Source organism: Meriones unguiculatus, chromosome X (genome assembly GCF_030254825.1).
Source record: "Meriones unguiculatus strain TT.TT164.6M chromosome X, Bangor_MerUng_6.1, whole genome shotgun sequence".
Taxonomy (NCBI): Eukaryota; Metazoa; Chordata; class Mammalia; order Rodentia; family Muridae; genus Meriones; species Meriones unguiculatus.
Window position 1 is genome coordinate 20,836,313 of NC_083369.1, and position 24,026 is coordinate 20,860,338.

General features: G+C 38.1%; 1 protein-coding gene across 5 annotated transcripts in view; it reads left to right on the plus strand.

Annotated features, from left to right (window-relative positions):
- Positions 1 to 24,026, plus strand: part of Heph (hephaestin) — a 131,154-nt gene that overhangs the window by 14,186 nt on the left and 92,942 nt on the right. For all 5 annotated transcript variants that reach the window (XM_060375504.1, XM_060375503.1, XM_060375502.1 and 2 more), the window contains 6 exons: positions 858 to 1,070; positions 2,944 to 3,126; positions 4,533 to 4,787; positions 6,854 to 7,022; positions 16,442 to 16,578; positions 18,973 to 19,104. In XM_060375504.1, the coding sequence (XP_060231487.1) occupies positions 858 to 1,070; positions 2,944 to 3,126; positions 4,533 to 4,787; positions 6,854 to 7,022; positions 16,442 to 16,578; positions 18,973 to 19,104 (1,089 nt within the window). The remainder of the gene's footprint in view (positions 1 to 857; positions 1,071 to 2,943; positions 3,127 to 4,532; positions 4,788 to 6,853; positions 7,023 to 16,441; positions 16,579 to 18,972; positions 19,105 to 24,026) is intronic.

A 24,026-nucleotide genomic window follows, 5' to 3' on the forward strand; every position in this document is an offset into this window, starting at 1 on the left:
CTTCCCAACTTCATACACTCCTTTTCTTAAAGTCGACTTAGTGCTGCCAGGATGTACATAGGTGGAGGGCCGGTAACTGTAGCATGAGTAGCCTCTCAGGGGCGACATTCTGAGGAAAACAGACTCTGCTCTTCCAGAAGCCATCATTTGCCATTAATTCTTTAAATAAAGGTAGAACTCCATGATTCCTTTCCCTATTTGTGCCTCGATTCTGCTTTTGCTGATCTTTTGCAGGTCTCAAGCATGCAGTTTTTGCCACTGTGAGTTCATGAAAACATCTTACACCTGAAAGCATCTCTCAGACCAACAAAGGAGCTTCTTTAGTAGTAGATAGCCATTAATGCGGAGACCTACAACTGATCAACATGCAGTGAATTGGGAAGTGAGGAGTACTTAGTGCGAATTGGGACATCTATATTGTACCCCATCCCCAGGGCCAAGGAATCAGTCAGGAAGAGGGTGCAGAAAGATTGTAACGTCCAGAGGTAGTGCATGACTTACAGTGGTATCTATCTTTTGCCCGTTGTTGATGTGAGGACTGAGGTGAGGAACACTGTAGTCTTGAACCTTAGAGTATAATATTCCATTTTCCAACTTCAGTTATTATTGTTTATGTGTATATGATGTGTGCAGTGTATGGGGGGAGTGTGAATGCCACAGTATGCATGTTGAGAACAACTTTATGGAGTTGATTTATCCTTTCAGGCTTTACATGGATTCTGTGGATTGAACTCAGGTCACTGGGCTTGCCTTTACCTGTTGAGTGATCTCACTGACTCATGCCTTCTTTTTAATTCTATATCTGCTATCCTATTACTCACTCCAGTACTAGACATGCACATTTTTTTATTTTATAGGCTCACTGTACCCAGATGGTTCTTCTGGGTACCTGAAAGCTGATGATTCTGTTCCCCCTGGAGGCAGCCATGTCTACAATTGGACTATTCCAGAAGGTCATGCACCCACTGGTGCAGACCCAGCATGTCTCACCTGGATTTACCATTCTCATGTAGATGCTCCACGAGACATTGCGACTGGTCTCATTGGACCCCTTATCACCTGTAAAAGAGGTACTTAATCAGACAACAGCCCTAAGATACAATTTGGGACATCTCTGGGAAGCAGTGTGATATTTGAACCAAGATTATATTGAACAGCAACCTGAGTGGCACCCATTTATTAGCTTACCAAACTCAGTTTCCACTGTCTATTTCATTGCCTTTAACAGAAAAACCCAGACAAGGCAAGCACTTACTACTTAGTGTTGATTATGATTATCATAGGTATTCTTGAGTAACTGGCATATAGTTTTTCCTTGTGTGAGAAGAAATGGAGTAGGGATAGGAAGAGTGCCTATTTAGCAATGCACAAGACTCTGGTTTCAATCCCCAATACCACCAAAACAGCCAGATTTTAAAACAAATTGCCTGGCTTTTAGCTGTAGATTAGAACAGTGTCATATGCTGTAGTGAAGTGTATTCCTCACCTTTTCTAAATTCTTAACTTGTTCAGTTATCTAGAAGAACCCAGATACTAGATTATTTAGACCTAGAATAATTGATACTGTTTTGGGTACCTGTTTTTAAACTGTTCTGTATCTTTTATGTTTATAGGACACCTAAGATTTACAATGTCATTTAAAAATGTTTTGGGTATATTTTTCTTGGCATGCTTTCATCTTCACATATGAAACATTTTTTTCTTTGTATTTCTAATGTTTCCTGGTTGTATAATTAAATTTACTATGGGTCTTTATTGTATTCTGCAATGATTTCTTCATGTATTTATATTGAGTTAATCTTGAAAGTATCCAGTATTCTTTGAGACAGAGAGTATCTGTGGCAAACTAGAGTGTGTTGCTGCACACTGTAACCCTAGTGATTGAGAAGCCAAGGCAGGAGGGTCACAGATTTAAGGGTAGCCTGAACCTGGGCTACTTTGTCTTAAGAAGACCAAAAATTAAATCAAACAGGAAAAGACAAATACACCCAAAGGAAGAGTTCGAGTGTGGTAAATGATTGGGGAAGAATAAATTGTCTTGAAATATTTAAACCCTAAATACAGTTTTTAATCCATTGACTCTGGTACGTATTTACATGTCTATATTTATACTAGTTCTCTTTTTGTAATCTTAGTTAAAAATGTTTAAGGGGGGGTGCTAGGATTCAAACTTAGGGCTTTATTCATGCTAACCACGGACCGATAACCCAGCTGTAGATGTTGCAGTTTTAAAACTCTGAATACTTGAAAAGTCCTGATTAACAATTCTTTTAGACCATTATGTATAATGCAATTAGTAACAAAATTGGATTTTTAGCAACTTGTTTTTTTGTCTGTATTTGTTGTGTGTACCTTCTCTTTGTAATGATGTTTCACTGAAATTTTACCCAATGCTTGAAATTTATGTACTCCATTTGCTTTTATTTAGTTGCTATTTTAAAACATTAAATCCAATTTTAAAATCTTAAAAAAAAAAAAACCTCACCAAATAATTCCACTACTTTTGTGTTGTTTCTTATTTTGCTTTTAAAATTCAAATTAGTAATCATGGCAGCCAACTCATATTTGAATAGGGTAAATGATAAGAACTTAGTTATGGATCAGATGGAAAGTGTGGCCTTTAGGATTCTGCTGCTTATTTGGAATGGGTTATCATTAAAGAGTAGTCATGTTTAAAGACCAACGGATTGCAAAAATTGGGTTAGGTCTAAGCATTAGATTGAAGATATAGACAAGGATGATGGGAGAGAATTATTTTCGGATCTGTGTTTCACCAATTTATGTCATAGATTCATACCCGGCAAACTTGGAAATGAAAAGTAGCATCAGAAACATTTTCTGTTTTTGACAGACCTTTAAGATCCTCTTGCCTCTCTTTTTATTTTTTCTTATGAGAACCCCTTTGTAGCCTATCACCAAAGATAATTTTTTATGCTTCTCCAGGGACCCTGGATGGTAACTTCCCACCTCAGAGGAAGGATGTGGACCATAATTTCTTCCTCCTCTTCAGTGTGATAGATGAGAACCTTAGCTGGTACCTTGATGACAATATTGCTACATACTGTTCAGACCCTGCCTCGGTGGACAAAGAAGATGAAGCCTTTCAAGAAAGCAACAGGATGCATGGTGAGCTAGGAGGAAGTAGCTGCACTGTTACAATGGAGACTCTTATGGAGAGTTTCCACTAGGCCTAGTATTGTGTTCATTCACATACATGATCCTTTATATTCTTACAAGACCAAGAGTAGGTGGAAATAGCAAGGGTATGTGGATTTTCTGTTTTGTCTGAAAATATTTAGGATCACAACATTATGGATCAAAAAATAACACATCTCAAATCTTAGTTCTGATCTTTCCAGTTGTGTAGACTGTGCCCTGGCCATTAAGTCTATCTTTCTCAAAGTGTGAAAGAGCCAAGATTATTGATTCTGAGTCACATATAATAAATATACTTAGTCACTTAATGAGTGATCCAATCACATAAGTAATTAATATTACCTTGATTTTCAAAGAATGCAATATAGAAGAATTATCTACTTTGTAGAGAAAAATGACCACTTTTGAAATACCTTCCTTATGTTGTACTTCTGGCTTATTTTTTTTTTTTTAATTGGGAAGAGCATGAATAGAGTCCCTGACTACCACAAATTAAACAGTTGGGATCAGCACATCTAGAGTGCAGTGAATAATTTATCTAGACAAGAATTGATTATATTGCTTAAATTAAAGATAAAAGTAAGGAGCTTTAAGTCATGAGCAGAGAACTGATTTTAGGAGTAGAAATATTCTGACTTTGTTTTTGTTAGTGAAGGAAGTTATTTGCTACTTTTGGTTAGAGGAATGCACCCACAGCCCCCCCCCCAAAAAAAAGAGAGCCAAAATCTCAGTGAAGAGATATAAAGGATAGATTAGCTAGGTTACTCTTATCTTGGGTATTATGAAAATGTATTACAGTAGCCGTGATGGTCAGGTAACTTAACACTCATACTGTGGAAATTTTAGAAGGAAACTAGCCAGAATGGAAAGAATGGCTTGGAAAAATCTCACAGAACTTCCTGAGATCATTGGATTTGGAATATTGATTTTATTACCTAAGAGAGTTATAATTTTTTTAAATATTTTATTTATACAGTATTCTGCCTGCATGTACACCTGCATGCCAGAAGAGGACATCAGATCTCATTATAGATGGTTGTGAGCCACAATGCAGTTGCTGGGAATTGAACTCAGGACTTTTAGAAATACACTCAGTGCTCTTAACCTCTGAGCCATCTCTCCACCCAGAGAGCTATAATTCTTAGACAGAAGTAATTTCACTTCTTTATGTCTTGGTTTTCTCAATTTTGTGAATAGGAAAAATGATATTTGCTTGTTCATTTTAATTATTCATAACATTTAAGTGAAAAAGCTGTATGTTTAATGCAGTGTGCTCCTTCAAACTTCATTTGAATGCTATCTACTCTTTTTGTCAGATAGTAGCACTTTTATCATTTATCTGTTGTTTCCTAATTTCTGATATTTTTTTACTGCAGCAATCAATGGGTTTGTCTTTGGGAACTTACCAGAGCTAAGCATGTGTGCACAGAAGCATGTGGCCTGGCATTTGTTCGGTATGGGAAATGAAATAGACGTCCACACAGCTTTCTTCCATGGACAGATACTGACTATTCGTGGACATCGCACTGATGTTGCTCACATTTTCCCAGCCACTTTTGTGACTGCTGAGATGGTGCCCCAGAAGTCTGGAACCTGGTTAATTAGCTGTGAAGTAAACAGCCACTTGAAAAGTAAGGTCTAACATTTTTCACACTTGGAATACATGAGGGAAATGTCGTTTATAGTCAGTGGGAAACATGGATACAAGCTTGGAGCCATCTGTCTAATAGGTTTCTCAGGCTTCTTGGTATAAAAAACTAGACTGAAGTCAGATATTTAGGTTATTTCTTGAATCTGCCATTAATGTGCTGGATAAATTTAGGAAAAAAAAATGAGGTTTGATCTTCCCAATAAAATTTAACCGAAAATTACTTAGGAATGAATAGTTAGGGTTTTGATCTGCTTTTTTTATGAGAAGGTTAAGAAATAGGATTCAGAAGTATTTTCAGTTAATTGAATAGGGATTTAAGGGAGGAATAAGGAAATCATGGTATAGTGTGGGTAAGTACTGACACTAGTCAGGACACAACAACAGTTGGTCTGGAAAATGAAAAGTGAAAATGAAAGTGGTTAAAATAATGTATAATAATGAATCTTGAGGGGAGGAAAATATGAGAAAATGGAAAGAACACTAGCTAAGTGATTGTGAGGTTTGAGTTTGAATGGAACATTCACTATTTCCTTTCGGGCAAGTTTCTTTTTAATTCTTTACCTCATCTAAAAACACTCTAAATATCTCAGTTCATATTTTCTAGAATTATTTGATATCTTATGAATTATAAGGGTATTGACAAAGTCTCATGTAACGATGTGAAAGTGAGTGAGAATAGGTGGATATATATAATCCATATATATATCCATATATATAAATAAAGTATACACACACACACACACACACACACACACACACACACACACACTGGTAGTACAATGAATCTTGGCTGGCTGGGTCGAGTAAATAGAGGCCAAATATACATGTTCCAGCAATTGAAGTCTGCCTTTGGCAACATAGGTACTTGGGAAAAGGGCACAAATATTTACTGCAGTTAGGAATGCAAAACACTGGTAGAACAAGCAAGAATTTTGGAATTAAAAAATATGGCTTCAAATTCTGAGTTTATCACTTGCATATAATCTTTGGTGAGTCTTGAGGAGGGCAGTAATGATTTTTACTTCATAAAATTTTACTGAAATTTCAAAAATATGAAGTTAAATTTTCTAAGGGAGTGATGTGAGAATAAAAGAAAAAAATGAGCATTTAGCTTCTTTAACTAAAAGGTAAGTTCTTAAGTATAACGTTTCCTGCCAGCCAGCTACATAATTTTGGGAAGGTTACTTAATTTCTCTGATTTTTATTTTTTCAACTTCAAAGAGGAAAATAAAAGTATGTTTCACAAGGTGGTTGGAATTTTAGATGAAGACAAAATGAAGAGCACTTGAGACAAGACCTCACATATGTGCTCATCAGAAACTAATAACCCTTAAAATAAAATAAAATAAAGAAAATAAAAAAAATCAGTATCTCTTATTTTTCCTTTATATTTCAGGCTTCTAATATCAAGGAAAATGCCTTCTTAGGAGATTTTGAGACAAGAAAGAGATAATAGAGTTGAGCAGCATGCATATATTGTTAAGGAAATACAGATAAGTGGAATCTGTTATTATTTTGACTTAAAGTAATATTATTTCTATTTAGAGAAAATACCTAAAAACCACATTTTCTAATAATTGCACATCTGAAGCTTTGTCTCCTTGTATAAGAAATGGCTTATTGTACTCCTTGCTTCCCAGTTTATAAATAGCGTCCCTTCTTTTAGACTTGATGCACGTATATGCCTCTTGAGGTAGACTTCCTTATTCTCTTCATTAATAAAAGATGTGTACTCAGACTGAAGGTTTACCTAAGGTCTTACAGATAATGATGCATATTTAGCTTAAACTTGAGTCTCCTGACTTGAGTCTCTGTGATGTTGCTGCCATATAGATCTTCTGCAAACGCAACGATGAGATCTGGTAAATGTGTCAGTGATTGCCTGGGCTCACTCTATCAGACAGGCTTAAGGAGTCAGGAAAAATGGCACAGGATAGAAGTAAAAAGACTAGAAGAGGACGAAAAGAGACAAAACAAGGAAGAGTATATACTCTAAATAGAAATTGTAGCAGTAGAAAGGGAAAGCTATGTTTTTCTTTCCTCTAGGTGGCATGCAAGCCTTCTACAAAGTTGACTCTTGCTCCATGGACCCACCTTTGGACCAACTCAGAGGCAAAGTTCGTCAATACTTCATCCAGGCCCATGAGATTCAATGGGACTATGGTCCATTAGGGCATGATGGGAGAACTGGGAAGAGTTTGAGAGAGCCTGGAAGGTAAGAAACTGAAGGCCCCTGTTCCTACTTCTATCAAAAAACCTGTTATACTACTCCTTGAAATCTCTCTTTATTTGGAGGGTCACAATTTTGCCCAGATACAATTGCTGTTATGAACCCTGTGGCTCTCTTGTTTGCATTGTGTAGCAAGCCTTTTACAAGATTATGTCATATACCCAATTACTGTTTCAAATAGAAATTGAGGCTGTTTTTGCCTCATACATGGCCATGTATAGAAAGGAAAGGCCAAGGTGGGAACAGTTCTGCGTCAATTGAAATGACTTTTCTTTTTCAATCAATTATTTGCTTGCTTCCTTCCTTCTTCCTTACTTCCTCCTCCTAATCTGAAGAAAATATTGGAGTATGGGTACAAAAAGCATGCTAAGAAATATATGGGAAAAGAGGCTGCTTGTAGTGATTCCATGTCCATCCTTTTGTAGGAACATCTCCAGGTTTGTTTGTTTTTTTTTTCCTTTACACATGACCCATATTCACAAAAGTTAAAGCAACAGGTTAGGTCTTTACTCAGTTCCTGGGCCTTCTTTTCAGGTCATTGACAATGACAGTTCTTTCAGAGAGGTGGCATTTCGTAGATAACTAGGGCAAGACATGGGAAACATACTTGGATACCATTCTTTCAGTAATAAAAGGAATAAATACAGAGAAACCTTAAAAGTTGGCACTGGCCTTCTGGAATGGCAGCTGAAAAACTCCATCTTGGGTTACCTACTAATGGGTTTTCATGTGAGAGTGAAGGATATATTTTTATTTTAATTATGATCCTTTGGCTGGGCCTTTAACTCTTGGGCTCAAGTGATCATCCTGCCACAGTTTCCAGAGGACTACATGCATCTGGTGACTGTAAGTATACACCAATGTGACCACCTAAATATTCTCTTGATAAATGAGAAAAAAAGATTGGAATTACTTGAGAATAACTTAGAACAGAAGAAAGAGGGTGTTGTACTGATTGATCTTGATTGACTGGAGGGTGGAATGCAGCAACTGGCTTGAGATTCATTCACTCTACTTGTGCAGAAATCACAGATAGGCAAGTCTACAGCAGATTTTGTTTCTTTCAGAGTCTGACAGCAGCAAGTGATGGCAGCAGACTGATAGAAGTATCAGAAGTATTACCTTTTTATATTGCAGTTCTTATTCTGGCCTCAGACATTGGGCCACTTAGTTGCACACAGCATACAGATTTTTAGCCTTTGGCAACAGTTAATTTTTTCTTTTTAATATGTTTATTCAATTTACAGCCTGTTCACAGCCCCTTCCCTCATCTCCTCTGAGTGCCACCTTCCCATTCCCAACCCCCATCTCCTGTTTCCCTTCTCCTCAGATAAGGCGAGCTCTACTCCTCATGGGTACCAACCTGCAGTGGAACATCAAGTCTCAGCATTACTAAGTGCATTATCTCCCACTGAGGCCATACAAGGCAGCCAGCTAGGAGAAAGGGATCCAATTTTATGTTTCTTAGTCCAGAATCTGAGGCCCTTAGCCTTGAAGATTTAGAAGCTCTTTGGGACTCTATTGGTAATCAGGGACTCCATGGGTTCTTTCTTCTGGCTTCTTTCATCCTGCTCTTTCAAGTCTTTTTACTTCCGTTTCTTGTCTTTTTTTTTTTTTTTTTTTTCTGGAACTGGCTACTTTCAAACCATTTAGTTGCTTCTTCAGCTGTCATTGTTCTCTGCAAAAACATGGGGTATCAATCAATATATGCTGGAGCCAGGTTACATTTGGGCACATGCTGGTGCTTGTGAGTCAGTACTATTCATAAACTGGACATGGGGAGTGGTGGGGATCATTTAGGAATAGGGTATCTCCTCTGACTGAAAGCAGAATCCTTGCTGACGTGTGGGACCCGTAGCAGAATTATCAAATATTCTGCAGCTGTGTTGTTGGTAATTCTGGGTGAATTTCACTCTTTGGGCACTGCTACTGGGCAGATGTAAGACCTTCACATATGCTACTTCTTCCGTTATCAAGTGGCATTAGCTGGATTGGTAATGCTGGCCCTTGGTTCTCAAAGTACGCACTGTTTTTTTCTGAACTCCACCTAGAAATATGGCAACAGCTTCTGGGACTGCCTTCAAGGCTGCTAATTCTTTAGTTATTAAGCAACAATGAAAGCAGCAGCACTTTGTCCTGGTAATGTTGGCCCTTGGTTCTCAAAGTACGCACTGTTTTTTTCTGAACTCCACCTAGAAATATGGCAACAGCTTCTGGGACTGCCTTCAAGGCTGCTAATTCTTTAGTTATTAAGCAACAATGAAAGCAGCAGCACTTTGTACCTGGAAGCCTGGTGCTTAGCAATGCATGCCTGTTTGTTCAGAAGCAACACTGGGAGGAAAGTTGGTGCCAAGTAATATTGGATTTCTACAGCTCCTGTGAATGGGTGGCACTGGACGGTAATGGATTCAAGCAATACCTGTGTAGATTTTTCAGCTGCCAAGCACTGGTCTGGATTAAGTTACTGTCAAATGCAGGAACTTGTTTAACTTCCAAACAACGAGGCAATGCCTGGATTAGTATGGGGACTGTGGTATCAATGTTTATTTCAAGGAAGACAAACTTGTTAGTCTAGTCTACTGCCACTGCCAATTCTTCATGTTACTACTTCAGACCACAAAACAGAAAACAGGCTAAATGACAACTAAAGAGAAAAATTTACCAGAGCCAAGGCTGCAATACAAGACAGGAAGCACAGTACAGTGTTTTCCAGCTGACTTTCTGAGTAGTCTAAACTACCTGATTCCATAGTCTGAGAAGGTATATTTAGACAAATTATAGCCATTTGATTTCTCAATCACAGATTCATTTTGCAATTATCCCAGTCATTTAGGCTATGTTTTAGATCAGCCATAATACTATCCTCCCATGGATAGGGCTCCCTATTTGTCTGAGGTGGAAATGGTTTATCAAGACTTCTGATTGTAAAGTCTGGAACAAACTATTTCAGACAGTCATGGCTAGAACAGTACCTCTAGGAGCCAGGACAAGCAATTGTAATCTTTGTGTCTCATGGCATCCGTAGTTGATGACTGTACAAGTATAGTCTGGCTGGCTGTTAGACTAATACTCCTTTTTTTTCCCCCATAGCAGCTCAGGCAGCAAGGCTTTAGGCTTTTAATAGTTGCTAATTGAAAAGTCAGATTGGCTCATTCCCAATGTTTTTGCTTGTTTCTTGGAAAACAAATTTCAGAAGGGATCACACTGTAAATGTACAGAGCTTATTTCCAGTAATAGCAGTGACTTTTATTTTATATTTTACTTTTTAATTTTTTCTTACAGGTTACATATATGATTCCACCTTGTTCTACCCTAACTGCTCTTTTATCATTCCTTCCCTCTCCCATTAGTATCCCTTATTTTCCTGAACATTTAATTTCATTTATTCCTGATTTTACTTTTCTATCATATATATATGTGCATGATTTTATGTGTCTATAAAATATAGAAATCAGAGGATAGAAAATTTATAATATTTGTAGTTCTGAAACTAGTTTAATTAGATTAATATGGTTATCTGTAGCTGTATCAATTTTTATTCAATTACTATAACTTCATTCTTGATTGTGGCTACAAAAATTCCATTGTGTACATATACCTTATCCATTCTTGTGTCGTTGGGCATATAAGTTGGTTTCATAGCATAGCTAGTGTGCATAGTGATTCAGTAAACACTGATGAACAAGCATATCTGTGATATGTTGATTTGTGTTCCTTTGTGTAAATGCCCTTTGTGTAAATTACAGTTTATTCACCTTGTATCGTCCCTGTAGCTCCCTCCCTCATCCCCTCCCAAACCCACCCTCTTTCCCCCTTCTCCACCCATGTCCCTCCCCAAATCCACTGATAGGGGAGGTCTTCTTTTCCTTCCTTCTGATCCTAGTATATTAGGTCTCATCAGGAGTGGCTGCATTGTCTTCCTCTGTGGCCTGGTAAGGCTGCTCCCACCTCAGGGGGAAGTCATCAAAGAGCAGGCCAATCAGTTCATGTCAGAGACAGTCCCTCTTCCCTTTACTATGGAACCCACTTGGACACTGAGCTGCCATGGGATACATCTATTCAGGGATTCTAGGTTATCTCCACTCAAGGTCCTTAGTTAGAGTATCTGTCTCAGAAAAGACATCTGGGCCCAGATTTGTTGGTTCTGTTGCTCTCCTTGTGGAGTTCCTGTCCTCTCCAGGTCTTACTATTTCCAACTTCTTTCATAAGATAACCTGCACTCTGCCCAAAGGTTGCCCATAAGTCTCAGCATCTGCTTTGATACCCTGCAGGGTAGAGCCTTTCAGAGGTCCTCTGTGGTAGGCTCCTGTCCTGTTTCTTGTTTTCTCCCTCTTCTGATGTCCATCCTCTTTGTCTTTCTGAATGGGGATGGAGCATCTTATCCAGAGTCCTCCTTCTTGATTAGTTTCTTTAGGTCTACAGATTTTAGTATGTTTATCCTATATTATATGTCTAATATTCACTTATGAATGAGTATATACCCTGTGTGTCTTTCTGCTTCTGGGATACCTCACTCAGGATGATCTTTTCCAGTTCCCACCATTTGCCTACAATTTTCATGATTTCCTTGTTTGGTATTGCTGAGTAATATTTTATTTTGTTATTTTATTTATTTTTTTGAAACTCCTCCGCACTGATTTCCATAGTGGCTTGACTGGTTTACATTCCAAACCACAGTGCATAAAAGTTCCTTTGTGTCCACATCTGAATCAACATTTACTATTGTTTCTTTTCTTGATGAGTAATTTTCTCCCAGATGTAAGATGGAACTCAGTGTAGTTTTGAATTGTATTTCTGGGATGACTGGTGAGGAAGAACATATTTCTATACGTACTTATTGGCCATTTGCAGTTCATTTTTTGAAAAGAGTCTGTTCAGGGGTTTGTTGTATGGCTCAGTTGGGAATAAGATTTACTCTTCAATTCATGAGGATATGAATTGGAATCTCCAGTATCTACTAAAAAGATTGACATGGCTACTTGTACTTATAAACTCTTACAATGGGGAGTAGAGACAGGCAGATCCTAAAAGCCATCCATCCTAGTAAAGGGGTAAGCTTGTGACGTTATCCTAAGGCAATGAGGTGAGACAACAAGAGTCCTCCGCTGGACTCTACATGTACATACATGGGAATTTGCACCACATATTTATATGCATCATATGCATATACACTCCACACATACAAAAGAATTTTTTAAAAAGAGAACTTGTATGTTCATTTTAAACCTCACTTATTGATTGTATTGTTTGACTTTTTCATTTTTTGTGGGTTGTTTGTTTGATTTATTTTATCTATTAATCCTTTGTAAAATGTCAGCTAGCAAAGACTTTCTACCATCACGCAGGGCTTATCTTCACTCTTTCTGTTGTTGTACAGAATTTTAAAATTTCATATTTTCCCACTTCTCAGTGTCAGCTTTTATATTCTGAATGACTGTTGTTCTCAGAAAGCTATTATCTATGGCTATATGGTTTTAATATTTTCCTTTCTTTACCCGCTAGCAGTTTCAGAAATTCATGGCTTACATTAAGCTCTTTGATCTGTTTGGAGTTGATTTTTATGCAGGATGAGAAATAGAAATCTAACTTAATCTTCTACATGTGGACATCCAGCCTTGCTGGCACTATTTGTTGAAAAGTCAGTCTGTTCTCCAACATGTATCTTGAACATCTGTATAGAAGTTCAGGGGCCTGTAACTGAGTCTGTGGGCTTCTTATATGGATCTTTCATTCTGTTCCATTTATCTGCATGCCTGTATTTGTTGTAGTATCATTCTGTTTCTGTTTTTTTTTTTCTTAATGATTGAACAGTTATTTTAATTTTTTGCTTTTGAGGTTATAATTACATCATTTTCATCCTCCCTTTCCTCCTTCCAACTCCTCCCATGTAACTCTCCTTGCTCGTGAAAATCCATGTTTTTTTTAAATTATTGTTATTACTATACCTTTTTAATGTAATTTGAAATTAGTTATTGTGATACCTTTAGCAATATTTTTTTGTGTTCAAGATTACTTTGGTGGTCTGGGATCTTTCATGCTTTGAAATGAACTTTAAGATTTTTTTTCCTGTTTCTGTGCAGGGTGACAAAATTTTGATGGGCATTGCAATGAATCTGTGGATTGATTTTGGTAGCATAACCATTTTCACAAAATTAATTCTTCCTGCTCATGAGCATGTTAATTCTTTCCATCTTCTGGAGTCCTATTCAGTTTCTTTTTTGAGTGTTTGAAAGTTTGCATTATAGAGGTTGTTTGCTTCTTTGGTTACATTTATTCCAAAATAATTTTGGAGGCAATTTTGAATAGGATTGCTTTCTTGATTTCTTTCTCAGCATGTTTATTGGTTTTGTATAGGTAGACTACTGATTTTTATGTGTTAATTTGCATATGTTGAAGCATAATTGCATCCATGTAATAAAGTCAAGCTAATTAAGGTAATGGCATATTTGATGTGTTATTGAATTTTGTTTGTGAGTATTTCATTAAGAAATATGGCTCCTATGTTTGTTGTCAACAGATTGCTGTATAGTTTATATTTTTCTTTTTGTGTGTTTGTGCCTTTATATGGTTTTTGTATTAGAGAAATACAGATTATGCATATAGAATTTGATAGTGTTCCTTTCTTTAAATAGCAGTGGGTTTTTAAACAAACAAACAAACAAACAAACAAACAAGTGAACAGATTTTAAGATTATTTAACATCTTCTCAGTGCCTACGGAGAGTGTTCCATATGGATAATGGCTCGTAATAGCTGTGCATTTGGTTTTGAATGAATGGCTTTTGTTAAGTGTACAGCAACTAGGAATAAGGAATAAAACAACAAGTGAAAGAGAGATGGTAGAGCATCTGATCAGACATTTATATCATCCAAAAGGAAACTAGCTGGGCAAACCCTGGGAACAAAAACAGTCAGCTGGAGCCTCTGACCAGCACAGAGCGGCCCCAGGTAAAATGTCTTCACCTTAGTGAGACTTCTAATTACCTGTTCCTAGTTTTTGTATCACATTATATTTTTACATCATAGAATAAGCAGAAGCTGAATCTTTTGCTCTGGGATGGTGCTTGGGAATGATTTGTTTCCTAGCTGTGTTCAAGGACACAATGTTTTTACTTTAACAATGTACCCTCCTTCTGTTCTCAAGAGCATGGTGTTTTTATTCTTGTCATGCTGTTCTCATTTAACTTTCACAGAGGGCTGGGGTTTCAGCCTGTCCCTGGACAACTGGTCTTGGAAAAGACTTTAAGACAAACTGGCTTAAGTCTGAAAGGGTAGGGGCAAACCCTACTTTGAGAGTCAGTTTCTCAGTGAGCTTAAAGGGCATTTGACAATTTACTAATACTATGTATATTACAGAGAGACAGTCTCTTCATTTCTGTAGAGAAATTTGGGGTGTATTTGGAATAAAGATGGCCTTGTAATGACAGGATATATTGGTTTATAGGAGGAGTTATTGAGGTTGCCTGGTGCCAAGGAGGCTAGATCTTGCTCCTACCAGCAGCTTGCCTAGAAGTTGCAGAGTATATTAGTGGTGCGTTTTTATTTTTTTTTTTTATTTTTTGAGGATCTAGGATATAAAAAACAATTTGACCATATTTCTGGCAAAAGAGTTTTATGTCCAGCGATTATAGGGTGACATCATTTAAAGACTTTATTTGTGACAAGATAAGAACAGAGGTTCTTTGCTAGCTGTCCAGGGAGAAGCAGATTACAAACCTTTGAAACTCCCAAGAAGAAAAGATCTAATGAGCTTAAATCACCTTAAATATACCAAGAAACACAGATATGTAACTATAGAGCAAGTGATTATAATTCCTAGAGAAACCAATAAACGGATATAGTTTTTGAGGGTGGCTATTCCCTTGGGGCAGCACCAGAGAGAGTCTGCCTATGTGGTAGGAGAAAGGAACCAGTATTCCAACCAAGATATTCATGTATTGTGGAACATGAAAAATGATCTGGAAAAAAAAATGCACTAGACATGTAAAAATGGCGATCTCAAAAGTAACTAAAGGGAATAAAAGCTACCAGTACATATCCAATGCCCAGTTGCTGGAGACTATATAGAGTGGAGGTGTCAGTAGAGCTCTGCAAGCTTCTTCAAGTGAATTTGGACAGAGAAGACTGTTGGTACAGGACTTTGGGAAGCCCAAGATAATCTTCAGAGCTTCCTTTTCTGTGCCTCAGGAACTGGGTAGCAGCACATCATTTCCTAGACCTCAGTGCTAAGCAGGAGCCATCTAGCCAAGCAAACAGAACACGAGGGCATAACGAGCTCTTCTGAAGTAATCAGTGTGTCAGAGTTCACCACGAATGTGGAAATTTGGCTAGCTGATTGTGGGAGGCTGGTGTAGAAATTCAACGACCTCCAGAGGAACAGCAATACCCTAATCTTCATTGTAGGTTCCCGGCCAGCCATGCTGCCATCAGCTTTGCCCTCATGACTGCCTTATAAGAAAAAAGTATTTGAAGGAAGCCAACCTGTCTGTCCAGTGCAGTCAGCATGCAACATTAAAGCAGTTAACATAATCTCTCAATTCCCTGCTATGTTCCCCAAAGGTCAGCAGCTGTGCCTCATGAAGATCACCGCTTCTGCTCCCTGTTTACACCTAGCAATTAAATGTCATATGCTCTCTGTTGCTCTGGGTTCTTAGACTTTGGATATTTACTTTCTCTTTTGTTGCATTTTTGGGTTTTCATGATGATCAGTAGGTTTCAAAGAAAAAATGAAAAGAAAAAAGATGAAGGAAAGTAAAGAAGAGCTACAGGCTGTGTAACTGGAGGACTGAACTAGTCAGTATATAGAATTTAGAAGCAATAGTAATTCAGCCTTCTATAAAGAGTAACTCCAATTATGAAAATATATTGTAGTACCGCCTCAAAAAATGGGGTTTGTCTATATGAGTGAGTATATACCGTGTGTGTCTTTCTTTTTCTGGGACAGCTCACTCAGGGTGATCTTTTCAAGTTCCCACCGTATACCTGCACATTTCATGATTTCCTTGTTTTTTTTTTTTTATTGCTGTGTAATATTCCATTGGGTAGATGCACCACAATTTCTGTTTCCAGCTTCTGGTTATTACAAATAAATCTGCTACAAAGTCCTTATTGTGTACTTGATCCTCTTTTGGATATATGCCTGGAAGTGGTATAGCTGGATCTTGAGGAAGCGCTATTCCTAGTTGTCTGAGAAAGTGCAAGATTGATTTCCAGAATGGTTGTACTTTGGAAAGGTTCAAGCAGAAGCGTTGTACAACCTAATAGTGCTATAACCAGAGGCTCTTCATTGTTATTAACTAATCTAGGTGGTTCAGAACGTTCTAGAAGTTTGTATCCTAATGGATGAGGTGGGAGCCTACTTGATACTCTGTGAATTCATGTAACATTTACCCTCTTACATGTCAGTGGCCCAGATAAATACTTCCAGAAGAGTTCTAGTCGAATTGGAGGTACTTACTGGAAAGTTCGCTATGAAGCCTTCCAAGATGAGACATTCCATAAAAGCATTCATCAAAAGGAAGAACAACATCTTGGAATACTGGGTGAGGAATCTTTAACTCTTAAAATTTATGAACTAGAGACAAATAAGTGAGGAAAACTTTTAACTTTAGATTGATGGTGACTCAATGGAAGATTATGTAAATTCATCTCCAGAGCTGAGTCCCAAGAAATGAGTGTTTGTAAAAAGTGTCACAGATCTGAGTGTGTTTAAAAATCAATAGGTCTTTTCAAGACAGGTTTTCTCTGTGTTTCCCTGGTTATTCTAGAACTTATTCTGTAGACCAGGGTAGCCTCAATGCCAATAGAGATCCTCTTCCCTTTACTCCCAAGTGCTGGGATAAAGGGAAATGCCAACACAGCCAGGCTGGAAAGTTTTTTTTTTTTTTTTTAAGATTTATTTACTTATTGTTTATACAGTGTTCTGGTCTTCCCCTATCAGTGGACTTGGGAAGGGGCATGCGTGAAGAAGGGGGAGGGAGGGTGGGTTCGGGAGGGTAGGAGGGAAGGGCTTATGGGGGGATACAAAGTAAATAAAGTGTAATTAATAATAAATAAATAAATAAATAAATAAATGACAAATTATAATGTGTCCTGATATTAGATTATCACAGACTAGCAAAATTAAATAACTATAGCCCCAAGAAGATTTATGACAAAAAATATTTTAAAAGATAATATTGATTGAAAGAATACAGTTAATACAACAATAAGCCCTGTTTTGAAAACATGGACAACTGGTTAAAAAACATAAACTTGGGGTGAAGGATTTATGTCTGGGCTGTTTTCCCAATTTCTCAACTGGAAGTCTTGCTCAGTTACAGGAGATAGCTGGTTCAAGGGCTTTATCCTCCATTAGTAAGAATCTTAGCTATGGGTCACTCATAGATTCCTGGGAATTTCTAAAAAAAAAAAAATAGGTCTTTAAGCATAGTTACATAGAATTTTGCTGTAAGACCTTTGAGAGCCTTAGGTTTATTTTTGTTTATGATAAATGTTGAAGATGAAAATGGAAATCATATATTTCTCAAATTTGCACTACTAAAATATTTTAGAAACATTTTCTATTACAATTATTGTACAGATTACATTCTGCACGTTGCCTCTGTAGGGTACTATTGAGGAACTATTAAAAAGCGGGAAGATCAGCCATAATCTTTATAGTCTAGAGCCAGATTACTAGGGATGTTCATTATTATTAGGGATACAGAACTAAGCTTGTTGTAACATCTTGGAAGCTACATTTAGAAGGTCTAACATACAGTATTGATACAATATCAGAAGGTTAGGTGGGGTTTAATCACCTCATGGAACCAAGAAATGAAATAGGTTACGTGGGAGAAAACTTTGGAAATAATATAATACTCCAGGAATATTTACTTGCAGTTGATTCTGTATTGAAAACATTGTTAGACAGGGAAACGTGAAGAGAAAATGCCATTCCTAGAAAAAGGAGGTCTTGGTGTATGTGAAGGAGTTTTTATTGGCTGCTTTTCTGTATGTATACCCTGTTGTTCAGTGATGAAGACCACATGGAAACTGAGCTAGGAAACCAAGCTACAATGTCTAATGTCAGAGTAGAGTAGGTATAAGCAGTTAGGCTATTGTCTTTGTAGCCTTGAAAGTGATCTAAGTCAGGTTGCAAGTGATAATGAATAGTGACACACACAGAAGTCCAGAGACTATCTAGTTCAGGGCCTGCATGCTCTTCATTTATAATTTGGTTAAGATTTTGCTAAGCAGCTGGGGGCAGTGGCACACAGCTGTAATCCCAGTACTTGGGGAGGCAGATGCAGGCTGATCTCTGTGAGTTTGATGCCAACCTGGTCTACAAAGAGAGTCCAGGGCAGCCAAGGCTACACAGAAAAACCTTGTCTCAGACAACAAAAACAAAAACAACAAACAGAAAGAGAAAGAAAGAAAGAAAGAAAGAAAGAGAAAGAGAAAGAGAAAGAAAGAAAGAGAAAGTGAAAGAAAGAAAGAAAGAAAGAAAGAAAGAAAGAAAGAAAGAAAGAAAAAGAAGATTTTGGTTAATTCAGAACTTAGCATCTGATAGGAAATTTAACTATGGGACAACAGAAAATAAATTCAGGACAAATTGAATTGGTTCTGACTGTGGGGTGGAAGAAAGTCATTCCCTTAGATTTTGGCTCTGAAATTGCTTTTTGAATTTTTATAGGTCAAACCTTTTTCTCTGAGGTTATTTCATCTGTGAAATGGAGGTAATAGCCCATCCTGTGTATGCCTTCGTGTAACATGTGAGGATTACAAGAGACAGTGGATTTACAGTGCCTTTTATCATAAATAGCACCATTCTTAGAATACATTAGTTTTAAAGGAAAGAATTCCCTATATTCAATTATATCTTCTCTCCTGACCCTTTTGCTCTTATTTTTCATCAGTTTTCATTCTCATGGTCTCTCTTTCCCATTTTCCAGGACCAGTGATAAGGGCTGAAGTGGGTGACACTATTGAGGTCATCTTCTACAACCGTGCCTCCCAGCCATTCAGCATACAACCCCATGGCGTGTTTTATGAGAAAAACTCTGAGGGTACCGTGTACAATGATGGTAAGCTGCAATGGTTTCCAACAGTATAGGCTGTTTGTGGCTCTAGAAATAAATGAAGAATAAGAAGAAAGAGCAAAGTTTGGCATCATTTCGATGAATGAATGAATGATGATATAGTGAAGCAGAGCTTACTCATTAATAGCAGAAAACTATTTTTATGGAATTTGCCAATGCCAGATTTCCTGTGACTTTTTAAAGTACCTTTGCTTGACTATGTTTTCAGGGATAATTTCTAAAAATTATTTTTAAAAATGTGTATAAAATTACACACATTGTGAACTTTTGAAAAACAAAAATATATAAAATTATAAAATAATTATTCATGGGCAAATTGTCATGTGTGTTTTTATATGACTTTTCATATTTTCTGTAATTATAATATATAATTTTATATTATATTTTCCAAAGTACATAATGTGAACACTCTTATTTATGTAATTATATGCATAATATTTTATAATAAGAATGTAGTTAAGTATATGTTTATTTTGGTGCTGAAAATAGAACTCTGCACTTTGCCCATGCTGGATATACCTGTGACTTAAAAAAATGTATTTTTACAAGAATATATTCTCAGGTATTTTTTTAAACAAATTTTAAATTAATAATTTATTTATTCACCTTACATCCTAGTCATAACCCCTGCCTCCTCTCCTTCCAATCCCATCCTCCCTCCCTCTTCCCCCTATCCTTCATTCTTTTCCCCTCAGATAATTGGAGCCCCCCCCCACTTGACATCAACTCATCCCAGCACATCAAGTCACACCAGGACTGAGCATGTCCTTTTCCACAGTGGTCTGGCAAAGCAGCCCTGTGCAGGGGAAGTGATCAATATTCACACAACAGTGACAAGAGGTGACAGGAGTTCCACAAGAAGACCAACAGAGCCAACTAACCAGGTCCCAGGGGGGCTTGCTGAGACTGAAGCATCAACCAATGACCATGCATGAACTGGAACTAAGCCTCCTACAAAAATGTAGCAGACGGACAGCTTAGGCCTCATGTGGGTCCTCTAGTAAGGGAAGTGGTACTACAATGGACAGGGAATCACTTTCTAGCTTTTTGATCACTTTCCCCTGGCAGGACTGCCTTGACAGACCACATGGAAAGAGGACAAGTTCAGTTCTGATGCAACTTGATGAGCTGGGGTGGATGGGAAAAGGAGCTCCCCTTTTCTGAGGAAAAGCAGAATGGGGAGGGACAGAGAGAGAGAGGGTGGGACTGGGAGAAGAGGAGGGATGGGGCTACAATAAGGATGTGCAGTGAATAAAAATAAAATAAAATTAGCTTATCTTGTAACAGTAATAAAATTAGACATTGTCTTATATAGATAACCTTTCATTTTTATTTTTTTAAATTTTTATTAATTACAGTTTATTTACTTTATATCTTAGCTGCAGCCACCTTCCCCATCCCCTCCCAATCCTACCCTTCTTTCTTCTTCTTCTCCTATGCTTCTTCCCCAGTCCAATGATAGGGGAGATCCTCCTCCCCTTCCATCTGACCCTAGTCTATCAGGTCTCATCAAGACCGGCTTCTTTGTCTTCCTCTGTGGACTGGTAAGACTGCTCCCCACTCAGGTGGAAGTGATTAAAGAGGCAGCGCCTAAGTTCATGTAAGAGATGGTCCCTGTTCCTATCATTAGGGAACCCACTTGAACACTGAGCTGTCTTGGACTACTTCTGTACAGGGGTCCTAAGTCATCTCCATGCATGGCCCTTGTTTGGAGTATCAGTCTCACAAAAGACTCCCGGGCCCAGATTTTTTGGTTCTGTTGCTCCCCTTATTTCTGTTGCTCTTCCTATTTCCTCCAGATCTTTCTATTTCCCCCTTCTTTCATAAGATTCCCTGCACTCTGCACAAAGTTTGGTTATGAATCCCAGCATATTTTTTGATACTCTGCTGAGTGGAGTCTTTCAGAGGCCCTCTGTGATAGGCCCCTGTCCTGTTCCCTGTTTTCTCCCTTTTCCGATGTCCATCTCATTTGCCTTTCTGAAGGAAGACTGAGCACCTTACTCAGGGTCTTCCTTCTTGATTAGCTTCCTTAGGTGTACAGATTTTAGCATGATTATCCTATATTATATATGTAATATCCACTTATAAGTGAATATATACCATGTGTGTCTTTCTGCTTCTGGGATACCTCACTCAGGATGATATTTTCTAGATCCTACCATTTGCCTGAAATTTTTATGATTTCTTTGTTTTTAATTGCTGAGTAGTATTCCATTGTGTAAATATACCACAGTTTCTGTATCAGTTCCTCAACTGAGGGACATCTGGTTTATTTCCAGCTTCTAGCTATTACAAATATAAAGACTTAAGAAGTTAAACAGCAACAAATCAATTAACCCAATTAAAAAATTAGATACATAGATGAACAGAATTCTCAATAGAGGAACATCGAATGAATGGCAGAGAAACACTTAAAGAAATGCTCAACTTCCTTAGTCATCAGCGAAATGAAAATTAAAACAACCCTGAGATTTCACCTTAGACCCATCAGAACGGCTAAGCTCAAAAACTCAAGTGACAACACATGCTTGAGAGGGTGTGGAGAAAGAGAAACCCTACTGGATTGCTGGTGGGAATGTAAACCCGTACAACCACATTGGAAATCAATTTGGTGCTTTTTCAGACAAATAGGAATAGTGTTACCTAAAGACCCAGCTGTACCACTCCTATGTGTATATCCAAAGGATGCTCCAGTGTAGAACAAGGACATTTGCTCAACCATGTTCACAGATAACCTTTCTTAAAAGAGAAAAAAACAAAACAAAAGAAAACAAAACAAACAACAACAACAAAAACCCTGCAACAGAGTCCTTGTCAGAGACAGCTCCTGGTCCCCTTACTAGGAAACCCACATGAAGACCATTGGGTATAGGGGACCTAGGTCCAGTCCATACATGGTCCTTGGTTGGTGCTTCAGTCTCCACAAGCTTACCCCCCCCCCAGGTCTAAGATAATTGACTCTGTCGGAGTTCTTGTGGAGCTCCTGTCCTCTCTGGGTGCTTATTATCTTTTCCCCACTCATCCACAAGGCTCCCTGTGCTCCACCCAATGTTTTGCTGTGAGTCTCAGCCCCTGGTTCAATCCTTTGCTGGGTGGAGCCTCTTAGAGGGCAGCTATGATAGGCTGCCATCTGCAAGCATAGTAGAGTGTAGTTAATAATGTCAGGGATTGGCTCTCTGCTGTGGTATGTCCAGGCATTATGGACATTCACTCAATCTCTGCTCTAACTTCATCCCTGCCAATCTTGTAGGCAGGGTAAATTTTGGGTTGAAGTTTTTGTGGGTGGGTCGGTGTTCCCATTCTTCTACTACGAATCCTGTCTTGTTTGAGGGTGGTTTCTTTAATCTCTATGTCCCCCACTAGTAGGGGTCTCCACTAGAGTCACCCCATATTCTTCCAGGAGCCTACCCTGTCACAGGTCTCCAGTGTGTCTCAGAGATGTCCCAGGCCACAGTTTCTCTTCTCTCTGCAAGCCCTCTGTCTTCCTAGCCCCACTCCCTACATAAGATCCCCACCCTCATTTCCTTCAGCTCTCCCTTTCCTACCCTCTTCCCTCTCTTCAAGGACTTCCTCTGTCTATTTTAGTTCTTTCTCAGTGAGATTCATGCATCCTCCCATGGGTGTTCCTTGTTACTTAGCTTTTCTGCGTCTGTGAAAAATAGTATGCTTATCCTGTATTATATGGCTAATATCAGCTTATAAGTGAGTACATATCCTGCGTGTTTTTCTGGGTCTGGGTTATGTGATTTAGGATGATCTTTTCTAGTTCCATCCATTTGCCTGAAACCTTCATGATTTCTTTGTTTTGATAGCTGAGTAGTATTCCATTGTGTAAATGTGCCACAATTTCTGCATCATTTCCTCCATTGAGGGACATCTGGGCTGTTTCCAGATCCTGGTTATTACAAGTAATACTGCTGTGAACCTAGTTGAGCAAATGTCCTTGTTAAATGGTGGGGAAGCTTTTGGGTATATGCCCAGAGTGGTAGAGCCGACTCTTGATATAGCTGAGTATTCCTAATTTTTCTGAGGAACCTCCAGATTGATTTCCAAAGTCGTTGTAAAAGTTTGCACTCCCACCAGCAATGGAGGATTTCCCCACTTCTCTACATCCTTACCAGCCATGTGCTGTCACTTGAGTTTTTGATCTTAGTCATTCTGATATATGTAAGATGGATTCTCAGAATTGTCTTGATTTGCATTTCCCTAATGGCAAATGATGTTGAGCATTTCTTTCAGTGCTTCTTGGCCATTTGAGATTTCTCAGTTGAGAATTCTGTTTAGCTCTGTACCCCATTTTTAATTGAATTATTTGGTTCATTGGTAATTAATTTCTTCAGTTCTTTATATATTTTAGATATCAGCCTTCTGTCGGGTGTGGGGTTGAAGATATTTTTTTGTTTTGTTTTTTTAAGATTTGAGTATTCTACATTTATTCATTTGATTCAACAAATGCTGCTTGGGTTTCAGTGGGCTGAGTGCTAAATCAGGTGAGGACCAGGTTGGCCTCACCCTCTAGACATCAGGTTTCTTCATGTGGTATATCTGAGTTCCCAGAAGTACAGTTCTGGGCATAGAGCTTCTTTCAAAGCTTTGTTAATCTTCTGTCCAAATGTGGAGTCTGTTTCCCTCATGTTGGCTCCAGGTGAGCAGATGACAAATAGAGCCCCACAGAACTGATACTTTCTATCTTCTGAAGCTGAACAATAACAGAGGACAGGACTCTTTCCACCTGCTTTCCTTTGTGGGTCCATGCTTCAGTTTTTAACAAAATCTCAAAACATTCCTTTTTACCAATACTCAGGAGCCAGGTGCTGGGGTGAAAGCATGCTAGCTCAGGAGAGGCAGAGAAAGCACTCAGCTGACCTTCCTCATCAGATAACATTACGGAAAAAAAAAAGCAAAAC